The sequence below is a fragment of the Phasianus colchicus genome, chromosome 29 (assembly GCF_987193195.1).
Source record: "Phasianus colchicus chromosome 29, bPhaCol1.hap1.1, whole genome shotgun sequence".
Lineage (NCBI taxonomy): Eukaryota > Metazoa > Chordata > Aves > Galliformes > Phasianidae > Phasianus > Phasianus colchicus.
Window position 1 is genome coordinate 1,973,669 of NC_143464.1, and position 11,041 is coordinate 1,984,709.

General features: G+C 48.4%; 1 protein-coding gene across 1 annotated transcript; it reads right to left on the minus strand.

Annotated features, from left to right (window-relative positions):
* Positions 1–478: 478 nt before the first annotated feature.
* LOC149914536 (olfactory receptor 14J1-like) lies at positions 479–1,405 on the minus strand. The gene has a single exon (XM_090126411.1). It carries the CDS (start codon positions 1,403–1,405, stop codon positions 479–481), a length of 927 nt encoding a protein of 308 aa, XP_089982537.1.
* Positions 1,406–11,041: the final 9,636 nt, after the last annotated feature.

Below are 11,041 nucleotides of genomic sequence, written 5' to 3' on the forward strand. Positions count from 1 at the left end.
TACTAGGAGTGTAGAGGTACAGCATGGGTACAGGAGTGTAGGAAAGCATAGGAGTGGAAAGAGCAGCACTCAAAAGACCACCTCCTGCCCTGCCCATCGCCATGGCCCCAGCAAAGAAGCAGCCCCAGCTCAGTGGGCACAGATAGCGGGAGACAACCAGGCAGTGAGGAGCATCGCCCAGGGACACCAGGGCTGCTGCTCCATTTGGCAGCTGGGCTTCTGGTCCCTGAAATCCTCCTGCATAACAGCTTTGTTCCACCAGGTCCAGAGCAGAAGGAGAGAAATGGCTGCTGGAAGAAATGAACTTCTTCTGGCTCAGTTATAGTGTTTATCTACAGAGGAACCCTACTTCTGTAGGTACATGAGATGACTGGGTCAAAATAAACAGCTAACAAGTAGGAGGCTTAAATTCAAAATGCAAGTTTTAAGAAATAGCAACAAAGAAAAATAACAAAATATTGTTCTAATAGTTTCTGAGCTACTGTGGGATTCTTCTAAGAGTCCACAAAGCGTCCTTGAGCTCCTGGTTCCTCATGCTGTAGATGAAGGGATTCACAGTGGGAGGTATCACTGAGTACAGAAATGAAACCATCAGGTCAAGGGATTGGGAGGAAATAGAAGAGGGCTTCAGGTAGGCAAGCATGCCAGTGCTTAGAAACAAGGTGACAACAGCCAGGTGAGGGAGGCACGTGGAGAAGGCTTTGTGCCGACCCTGCTCAGAGGGCATCCTCAGCACAGCCCTGAAGATCTGTGCATATGACACAACAATAAAAACAAAACATCCAAGGACTACAGAAAAACTAAAAGCAAGAATCCCAGTTTCCCTGAGGATGTCTGATTCTGAGCAGGAGAGCTTGAGAATCTGGGGGATTTCACAGAAGAACTGATCCACAGCATTGCCTTGGCAGAGAGGCAGGGAAAATGTATTGGCAGTGTGCAGCAGGGAATAGAGAACCCCAGTGCCCCAAGCAGCTGCTGCCATGGTGGCACAAGCTCTGCTGTCCATCAAGGTCCCGTAGTGCAGGGGCTTGCAGATGGCAACGTAGCGGTCATAGGACATGATGGTGAGAATGCAATACTCTGCGGAAAACAAAAACAACAAAAAAAAGACCTGTGCAGCACATCCAGCATAGGAGATGTGCCTGGTACCCCAGAGGGCATTGGCCATGGCTTTGGGCAGAGTGGTGGAGATGCAGCCCAGGTCGAGGAGGGCGAGGTTGAGGAGGAAGAAGTACATGGGGGTGTGCAGGCAGTGGTGGCAGGCTACGGCTGTGCTGATGAGGCCGTTGCCCAGGAGGGCAGCCAGGTAGATGCCCAGCAAGAGCCAGAAGTGCAGGAGCTGCAGCTGCCGCGTGTCTGCCAACGCCAGCAGGAGGAACTCGCTGATGGAGCTGCTGTTGGGCATCTGCAGTACTTCTGGGCACCAGGACCTATTCAAGGAGGAAAAAAGTCAAGGACAAGTCTTTCTATGTGGGCTGTGTTCATTCAGCTCCCTGATGTGATCTACATTTCATGAGTTTGTGTTTGCCATGAGGGATTCTGTACTTTTTATCTCAATGAAGCAGACTTGTCCCTGTACATAGGAACGTGGTGATCGTGTGTGGGAAGATTTTTGTTTCAGTATGTATCAGATAAAATCACTACTAATGCAAAAGTGCTGGTCTGCATCTGAACCTTAACGCCAAAAATATGTAGGTCAAAAATAGAAGTTCTAGGGATCGCTTTTTCCTACAAATTCTCATCCTGCTCACCATGCCGAAGGAGTGTTTGCTGAAGTCTGAACAGCTGTAAGACCTGAGAGGCAAAGGGATTCACTGCTGCTTAGTGCAGGGTAAGGGGAGCTGACTGGCTTTCTTTCCAATTGCTCTGAGCTTGACTACTTAGCAGATGCAAGACGATTGCATTCCCATAAAGTTCTGAAGTCAGACCCACTCAGAAAACAGGAGTCCTCTGCCCATCACTGTGTATTCACCCTTTCTCGACGTACTTCAGCAGTGCCTCATCACCACACATCTTGCAAATGACCCCTAACCCTGATTTCACCAACCCCACAGCATTTGCATATTGCATCTCTCTGCTTCTTCCCTGCACTTTGATCGCCTGACTAGGGGAAATATTTGCATCCTGAAGGTCAGCTCATGGCTCTGAAGGACACCTCAGGGAGATGTGTCCTAATGATGGCATCTCATTAAGGGAAAGCCAGCTCCTTCCCAGCCTCACAGACTGCATTGCCCAAAGCCCCCGGCAGTGGCTCTCAGCCCCTGTGCACTGCAGAGGGTGATGGACACATGCCTGGGGAGATGCTGCTCTGCTCTGCTGGAGCTCTGCCTGCACAGGAGCTGGTTCACGCATCAGACCCCATGGTCATGTGGGCAGAAACGTTTCTAGTTGGGAGCTTGCTCAGAGGAAGGTCCCTGCACTGAAGGGGGTAATTCCCTGATCATATCTCTGTGGTCTGCAGATTTTCATCCTGGGGGCTGTTTTCCTGTCATTTCCCAGACTGAGCATACTGACACCAGCCCAAATCTCTGCGTTCCTATTTGCTGTCCAGAACCCACCCTGTTTGCAAGGCACTATCTAAGTGCATGTTTACTTTTTCAAGTGAAAAAGGGAACCTAAGAGAGCTCCCATGGCTTTATTGAAAGAATATATACGTTAAAGGAAAGCAGAGAGGTAAAATGCATTCAGGATTCTCTCTTGATGTGCCCTCAGAGCTGTGCTCTGATGCTGCAGCAGGGAAGCCCTCTGCTGTAACAGCTCTTATTCCATGATAAGGAAACACAGACTGTATGCAGCCTGATCTGCACTGGGATGTGCCAGATTTGGTGATCCCTCTTGGAAAAGTGTTTGCATTACCTATAGTGAGAGACTTACCTTGTCAGTGGCTGAAAGCAATGCTCCTGCAGTGAGGTCGCAGCCCACTCACACCCCTTATATCCTGTAATCCCTCTCTCCTTTCTCTTCCATCTTCATGTCACCTGCTGAATGCGCCCCTTGTGCTGAGGCAGAGTACACGGGAACTGCTCTTAGTCAGAGCTGTGTCTCTGCAGCACTGCCCACTTGTAGGAGCTCCCTGTGTCCCAGGAGCTCAGAACAGCTCAGCAGAAGAGGATGTGACTTTATTTTTCCCAACTGATCTTCCCTGAGATGACCCTGGGTCTCTGTGGCCAACAGCTCCTGAAAGACAACAGCATCATGATTGTACTCTGAAATCTGCTGAATTAACCACCAAATGCCCACTGGACAGTGACCAATTGCATACATGTGGTTAGTCCTACCAGAGAGTGTTTGCTGTAACAAAAAGGGCACAAAGACCTGGACAGAGAGAGGTGGACTTCTCCTGGGCAGAGCAGTGATGAAGCTGAGGCAGTGCAGGCATCTCATCCCTAGATGGAAACCCTGTGACTGAAATGGGATTCAGATCCCCACAGACCCAGAGAAGCTGGGATTCCTCTGGTTCAGTTCAGATGTGCACAAGGAGTTGCCTGCATGTGAGCTCTTGCTCTGAGTCCTTGGTCCTTCAGCAGCAGGGAGTCAGTTGCTCACACACAGACCCTGGGTGATGACCAAGGTGCCTGGGGTGCTCCTGGATGTGTGCTAGTGCTTGGGAAGTGTGTGGGAAATCCCTGAGACAGACACCTCCTTCCTGAGAATCAGCTGAGGGCCAGAGAGGGGATAAAGCATTTCTTGGCTATCCTAAACAACAAGAGGACCCTGCATTGAGTTCTCCTCTAAGACCCTTTTTCCGCCCTTCTCCATGGAGCATGCAGAGTTATGCAGCTGACTAAATGGCTGAGCTCACAAAATGAGCCAGATCTTTCTCTCTTCTCCATCTGATGCATATTCTGGCGCTCCAGGCACTGCAAAGCTAACACACATCTTCATTCTTCAACTGAGAAAACGTCAGTTTACTATGTGTTCTCATGTGAATGGCATCAGAAGCAGCCTAATGTCATACTGACTTCCTTAGGTGTCCAGCACACTCTCTTGCAGCTGCAGGTGCAGCTCGAGGCCTTCAGGAAAACCGTGACCTAGGAGTGTCCGTGCTGCTTGGACAATTCTGAGCCCCACAATGGGTCTAAGGCCTGTGTTTTTCCTTCTGGACACAAATACCATAGGCCTCAGGTCATGTTTGGACCACAGGGACACGGTTCAATGGCTTCCACAACTGACTGCAGCACAGGGGGGATACAGAGTCTTAACGATGGATGGGCGAGGAGACAAGGAAGTGTGAGAGTGCACTGAGCTCTTGATGGGGATGGCCGAACAGCCAGGTCAGAGAGAATGGAAATGGCAAACAGAGGAGACCTATGGTGTCTGTTCCTGCCTTCCTGATCAGGAAAAGCAAGTGGAAAGTGCCCTGTACACACAGATGGGAGCCTCATGTTGTCAGGCCCTTGTCCACTTTGGGAGTATTTTTCATTGCAGTATCTGCTGCAGGGACAGCACAGCAAGGCATGCACCATCCAGAAGATCCCTGGAGAGCACAGATGGCAGCTTCTTGACCAAGCCCTGGAGGAACCAAAGAGAAGAGGTGCTCTACTGGATCTCATACTCACCGGCACGGAAAGGCAGGTGGGGAATGTGAAGATGGAAGAGAGCCTTGGCTGCAGTGGCCATGGGATGGTGGAGCTGAGGAGTCTGAAGGGAGGGCAAATGACAAGCTCAATCCTTTGGGCTTCAGTAGAGCACATCTGGGCTTCTCCAAGTGTCTGGGAGGAACAGTCCAGCAGGGTAAGGCTCTGAGGCGCATAAGGTCAAAAAATCTGCTAACTATCTGAGGATCACTGCTTCCAAGCAGAATAAGTCCTTTCCAAGGAGGAAAGAATTTCCTTTCCAAGTCAGGAAAAGAATTGCAAAACTGCAGCAGGAATCATAATGGATTGACCTGTTCAAATCCAAACACAGAAAAGAAGCATAGAAGAAGTGGAAACAAGGAGAGATCACCTGGCAGCAATGCAGAGACTTTGTCCAGCGCACATGCTGAGATGAGTATAGGTAAGTCAGAGTTCAACCACAATTGAATGTGCCCAGGCATACCACAGACAAGAGGGGCTTGTAGAAATACAATGTAGTCTACAAAAGGAAGGCTAGAGAGAATGTGGGCCCAGTGTAGAATGGGGCAGGGAACCTGGTGAGACAGGACATGGAAAAGCCTCTGATACTCATTTCCTTCCTGATCTCATGGTGTATTAGTTGGTCTGGTCTTCTTGGAATCCTAGGTGCCAGAGACAGGTGGGAACTGTTAGTGTAAGGCAGATGTACTGTTGGTGAAAGAAGAGGTGATCAGGGAATACCTAAGCAAACTGGATCCCGTGTTGGAAGAGGCTGAGAAGTATCGTAGGATTTTGGAATGGTTTGGGTTGGAAGGACCCTAAAGACCATCCAGTTCCACCTCCCTTGCTGTGGGCAGAGCTGTCAACCAGTAGATCAGGATGCTTGGACCCTTGACATCTTGAACATCTCCAGGGATGGAGCAGCAACATCTTCTCTGGGCTGCCTGTTCTCTACCAGCTCCATGCCTCACATCGTGATCTATGGAATGTTCGAAATTCCCTCCAAATGTCTAATGTAAAACTCTCTTTAGTTTATTATCATTCATCCTTGTTCTATTATTCAGAAATGATGTAAGAATTCAGTCTCCACCTTTTTTATTTGAACAAGACAGTGACTAGAAGATGAAGGGAAGGCATTATCCAGAGTAGTACATCCATATTTCAGATCCCCAACAAAACAAAGATGTCTGCAAGTGGGAGTTGATATAAATGCATTAACGCTTCTCAACTTCAAATATTCTCACATCTCTCTCTCTCTTTTTAAGCTGAAAACACTCACATTTGAGGGAATATCGTGTCATTTATTTATTTATTTATTTATTTATTTATTTATTTATTTATTTACCCTAAAAGGACAATGTTTTCCAGAACTGTGTTTTCAGTACACAAATGCCTTCAGGCACAGGGACACAGACAGTGGTGCCAGTGCCAATGCCCTGTGACCAATGCCCAGCGTCCACTGTTGCTCTACCCTGCTGTGTATTTGATGTCCCTCACTTTCCAGATGTCTCCAGCTCTCCTAAATAAATGGCCATGCTTAAGGGTGTGTTTTCAGCAGGCCGTCTGGACACATGTCTTCCTACTGCTCTCCAGATTTCCCCATCTGTTGCTCATTGATCTATCATCTTCAGGGAGATTATTGGAATTTGTTCCATCTCTCCAAAGTCCGATGGACTCTTTTCTCAACTCCTTAACTGTGATTCTATCAATCCCTTCCTATCTCTGTCTAACTCATGTCCTGTACAAATATTCCCAGTGTAAGACAAACCTCATTACATGCAGCATGGATAAGGATAAGGCTTGCAGTTAACCACTGTGTCATTCATTACTGATCAATTGCATCACTTTTTTTTTTTTTTTTTTTTGCCCATGTGCAGCTTATTCTCTGAGGAAAGCAGGGGGGAGTTGGTGCAAAGGAGATTTAACACTGAGCGAGTGACTCCAGAGGAGAAGAGTGAAGTGAGGAAAAGTAATGCAAGTCCCATGGGGCCAATGAGAGTAGAAATGGGGTGGGGAGGTTGAGAAGAATGTTTGTCCACACAGTGACAGAAGAGAACTTATTAGGGGGCATCCTGGATCAATATAACTCACAAAGTACTGCTTAAACATCTTGTTTAAGCCCAACTATAAATAAATACTCAAGAGTACAAAGTCAGAAGGAACAGTAAAGTTTCCTGGAGTATTAATGGGCCCCACTGAGGGCCATGGACAAGCAAGCTTCCCCAGGGACTCGTTAGAGCAGATAATTGGAAGCCATGATTGCAGGCAGACCAAGGCACTGGGATGGTGGCTGTGATGCTGAGCAAAGCCTCCTTTGTCTTCTGAAGCAGAAAGGCCAAGCCCTGATCCCCAGAGCCTTGGCAGGGAGATCGTGTCCCTCCCTCGTGCTGGCTCAGGGCCCTTCCTGGGGCAGTGGGATGGAGGTTTGTCTGATGTCAAATGGAAGACCAGGGCACAGCAGCTGCCAGACTCTGCATGGGGTGCAAGGATGCCGTGAGGCCCAAGTCCCATGTGGGCAGTGTGTCTCATGCCAGGATGTGGGATGTGAGAAGGGCCCAGTCTGGACATGTACTCAATCACAAGGGAACTCTGAACTTCAGATGTCTCAGTGCTCGAGCCCTCCATTGGACTGTCTCCAATAGTTTTATGTCCTTTATGTTCTTTGGTGCCCAGAAGTCCACCCAATGGTCCAGCTGAGGCTGCAGCAGTGCAGAGCAGAGTGGGACAAACCCCTCCCTCACCCAGCTGGCACTGCCATGCTCAATGCACTCAGGGGACAGTTGGCCTTCCTGGCTGCCTGGGCACACTGCTGACTCACGTTCCATTTGATGTTGGCCAGGACCCCCAATCCCTTTCATTGGGACTGCTCTCCAGTATCCCACTTCCCAGTCAGTGTGTATGTCCAGGGTTGCACCTACCCACGTGCAGAATCAGGCACTTGTTCTTGTTACACTTCATGTGGTTGTGTTTAACCAGTTCTCTAACTTCAGCACAGCTCTCTGTAAGTCCTCTCCACCCTCAATGGAGGAAACATTTCCACCGAATTTGATGTCACCAGCAAACTGGCTCAAACATCTTCTAGTCCTACATGCAAGTCATTCACAAAAACATTGAAGAAAAGCGGCCTTCAAATGGAGCCCTGGGAAACCCTGCTAGTGACCATCCACCAGCCTGATCGAACTCCACTTAATGTGATCATTTGGGCAGGATCCATTGGCCAACTGCTCACTGCTCACCCAGCAGTTTTTTTCTGTCTAGACCTATGCAGTTTGTCCAGAAGAATTATCTAAGAAAGAATATCAAAAGCTCCACTGAAATCCTCAAGGATAACATCAGCTGCTTTATCTTGGTCAACCAGATGTGTGATTTTGTCATAAAAGGACACTAAGTTTAACGGGAACTTCCACTCATGAACTTGTGTGGGCTGTGACCAGTGACGGAATTATTCTACTGAGGTGTTTCTCAGTAAATACCAGCATCTTATTTTGCATAATTATACCAGGCACTGAAGTGAGACTGACAGCTCTGTAATGGCCTAGATAATCTTTCTTGTTCTTATTTAAAGCTGGAACAACGATTGACATCTTCCTGTCAACTGGGTACTTGCATGACCCTAGACTTCATCTGATGCCTCTCAAATGAGAGCCCAGAGCAAACTAATAAGGCGTCGTCAGTGAAAGAATGTAGATGTGTCATATAGCTTTGTAACACCTTGAACTCCAGAGGATGCCACAAATTCTATGAGAAAGAGTATCAAAAGCTCCACTGAAAGCAGCTGGCTTCCCTTGGTCAACCAGATGGGTGAGCACTTCACAAAAGGACGTTAAGTTAAACAGGACCTTCCCCTCACTAGCAAGCATTGCCTGTGACCAATGACAGAATTCTTCTTAATTCATCCTCTTCAGGTGTTTTTCAATAACTCCCAGCATTATTTTCTCCATCACTTTAACACACTGAGAGACAGTGAGACAGACAGGTCCATAATTGCTGGGGTCTTCTTTCTTACTTTTCTTTAAAACTGGAACAATGTTTGCCAGCTTCCTGTCAACTGGGAACTGGCATAACCCCAGACTTCTTCTGATGCCATTCAAGTGAGAGCCCAGAGCAAACTAATAAGGTGTCATCAGTGAAAGACTGAAGATGTGTCATAGCTTTGTAATGCCTTGAACTCCAGACTATGCCACAGATGGAGCAGAGAGGAAGATTTGGCTCTTGTGTTCTGAGCTCATCCATTTGGGCAGCAGAATAACACGACATGCTCCATGGGGACAGGTGCAAAAGGCACAGTGGGTGCCCCAAGCACAGGGCTGTGGTGGCATTTAGGATGGCCAAGAATACCTCCCTTCTGGCCCTCAGCTGATGCTCAGGAAGGAGCTGTCTGTCTCACAGATTTTCCACCACAGTTTACAAGCACAAGCACACAGCTAGGATCACCCCAGGCACCTTGGTCATCCCTGAGTGTGTGTGTGTGAGCAGTGCAGTCCCTGTTGAATACAGAGCAAGGATTCAGATGAGGGGCTCACACACAGACACCTCACTGTGCACATCTGAACTCAGCTAAGAGGACTGCCAGCCCCCATGGTTCTGTGAGGAACTGATCCCATTTCAGCCCAAGGTTTTCTATCAGCTGATGAGTTGCCTAATTTTAGGCTTAGGTTGTGATGGTCTGATATTAATAGGACAAAGGGCAAGGACATTAAATAAAAAAGTGGTGATTTAGTTTATCTGTTAGGGAGAAATTTTCTGCTCAGAATATATGGCACAGGTTGCCCAAAGAAGTTTTGTGTCCCATCCCTGGAAGCATTCAAGGTCAGGATTGATGCAATCCTGGGCAGCTTGATCTTGTGATTGACAGCCCTTGCCCACAAATGGGGGCTTGGAACTAGGTGATCTTTCAAGTCCCCTCCAACCTAAGCAATTCTGTGATTCTGTAATGTTATGTCTGGACTTCCAGATCATGAATGGAGGATTCCCAGATTTGGCATTTGCTTCTCCCTTGGTCAAACTTCTTTTAGTACAAATAACGGTGCTTCTGGAAAACAGTGGACATCCTGATTAACTGAGCTGACTTTGAAATACGTTCAGCTGTGATGACCCTGCTGCCTTGCAGGAGCTGTCAGCTCAGGAGAAACATGGATATCTCCATGGAGAGAATGAAATCACATCCTCGGCTGCTGAGCTGTGCTGGACTCCTGGGACACAGGGAGCTTATAGAAGTGGCAGCACTGCAGAGAGAGCTGTGCCCAGGAGCAGCTCCTGTGCCCCATGCAGCAGGTCTGTGGGCATGATCTGCAAGAGACAGGGAGAGGAAAGAAGGAAGAGAACTAACAGGCAGTGTGGCACGTTGGGCTGTGAGCTCATGGAAGAAGCATTGCTCACAGCCATTGACAAGGTAAGTTTCTCATTGCAGGCAATGTATCAGTTTTTATTGCTGGAATCACTAAATTTGGGGCATCCCAATTCAGGATGTAAACACTCAGTGTTTCTTTATCCATCAACTCCAGCTGAGGGCTTCTGTGCTGCAGCATCAGAGCACAGCCCTGAGGGCTGCGTGTCCCAGGATGGCTGCAGGCTGTGCAGCCGGGGCTGCAGCCGGGTGCCCAGGGCTGTCCTGCAGAGCAGGTCCCTGCTGTGCCCCAGGGGCTGTGTGCCGGGCCAGGGACTCTGCCGCCTGCCAGGCTCAGCACTCAGCACTCAGCACTCAGCACTCAGCACTCAGCACTCAGCACTCAGCCTGCCCAGGGAGCTGCCCATGGCGCTGTGGGGAGATGTGGGGGGGGAAGGAGCCCCCCGGCAGGGCAGGGCAGGGCAGGGGCCTTCTGCTGTCACAGCTGCTGCCTGGGGCTGGGGGATCGCAGATACACTGCACCCCAGAGTGTTTCTAAGAGCACTTTGCGAGTGGAGTGACAAGGCAGGGATTTTTCTTTTCTTGTTCTTAGGGACGAGGAAAAAGTCATAGGCAGAAATCTAAAAGGAACTGTGAAATATGAACACATCTCTGAGAATCCTGAACTGCACGTTTCTCAGTCTGCTGTTATGCAAACAATCTCCTAAAGTACTTTCAAACTCTCGTCTTCCAAAGGACAGCACCAGCTGAAATTGTCATTGTTTCCCACAGAGATGAATAATGCACTTATCCTGCAGACAGGCAGCTTTCTCTAACAGAAGTTTAAGGGCACAGAGGTAGGGATGGGCACTCCGAGAGCAGACAGGATAAAGATATGAGACATGGAAATTGCTCAAAGATGGAAAATATCCAGGAGGCTGAAATATGATTAGGAAACGAGAGGAAAATTAGAGCTCCCTAAGCTTCTCCTTCTTAAGGGATGGTGAAGCTCATGAAAATAAATTCAAGTTAAAGAGCTAAATGAACATTGTGCAGAGAGAAAGAAAATACTTTTATAGCGTCTGTGTCTGTGTGAATGATCTTGACTCACCATTACTTTTCTGCACTCTGCACAGGACTCCATGCCCAGGAACTGCAG

Bases quoted from the DNA above. Each gene is read 5' to 3' on its own strand.
- LOC149914536 (XM_090126411.1), bottom strand. From the start codon at position 1,405: ATGCCCAACAGCAGCTCCATCAGCGAGTTCCTCCTGCTGGCGTTGGCA.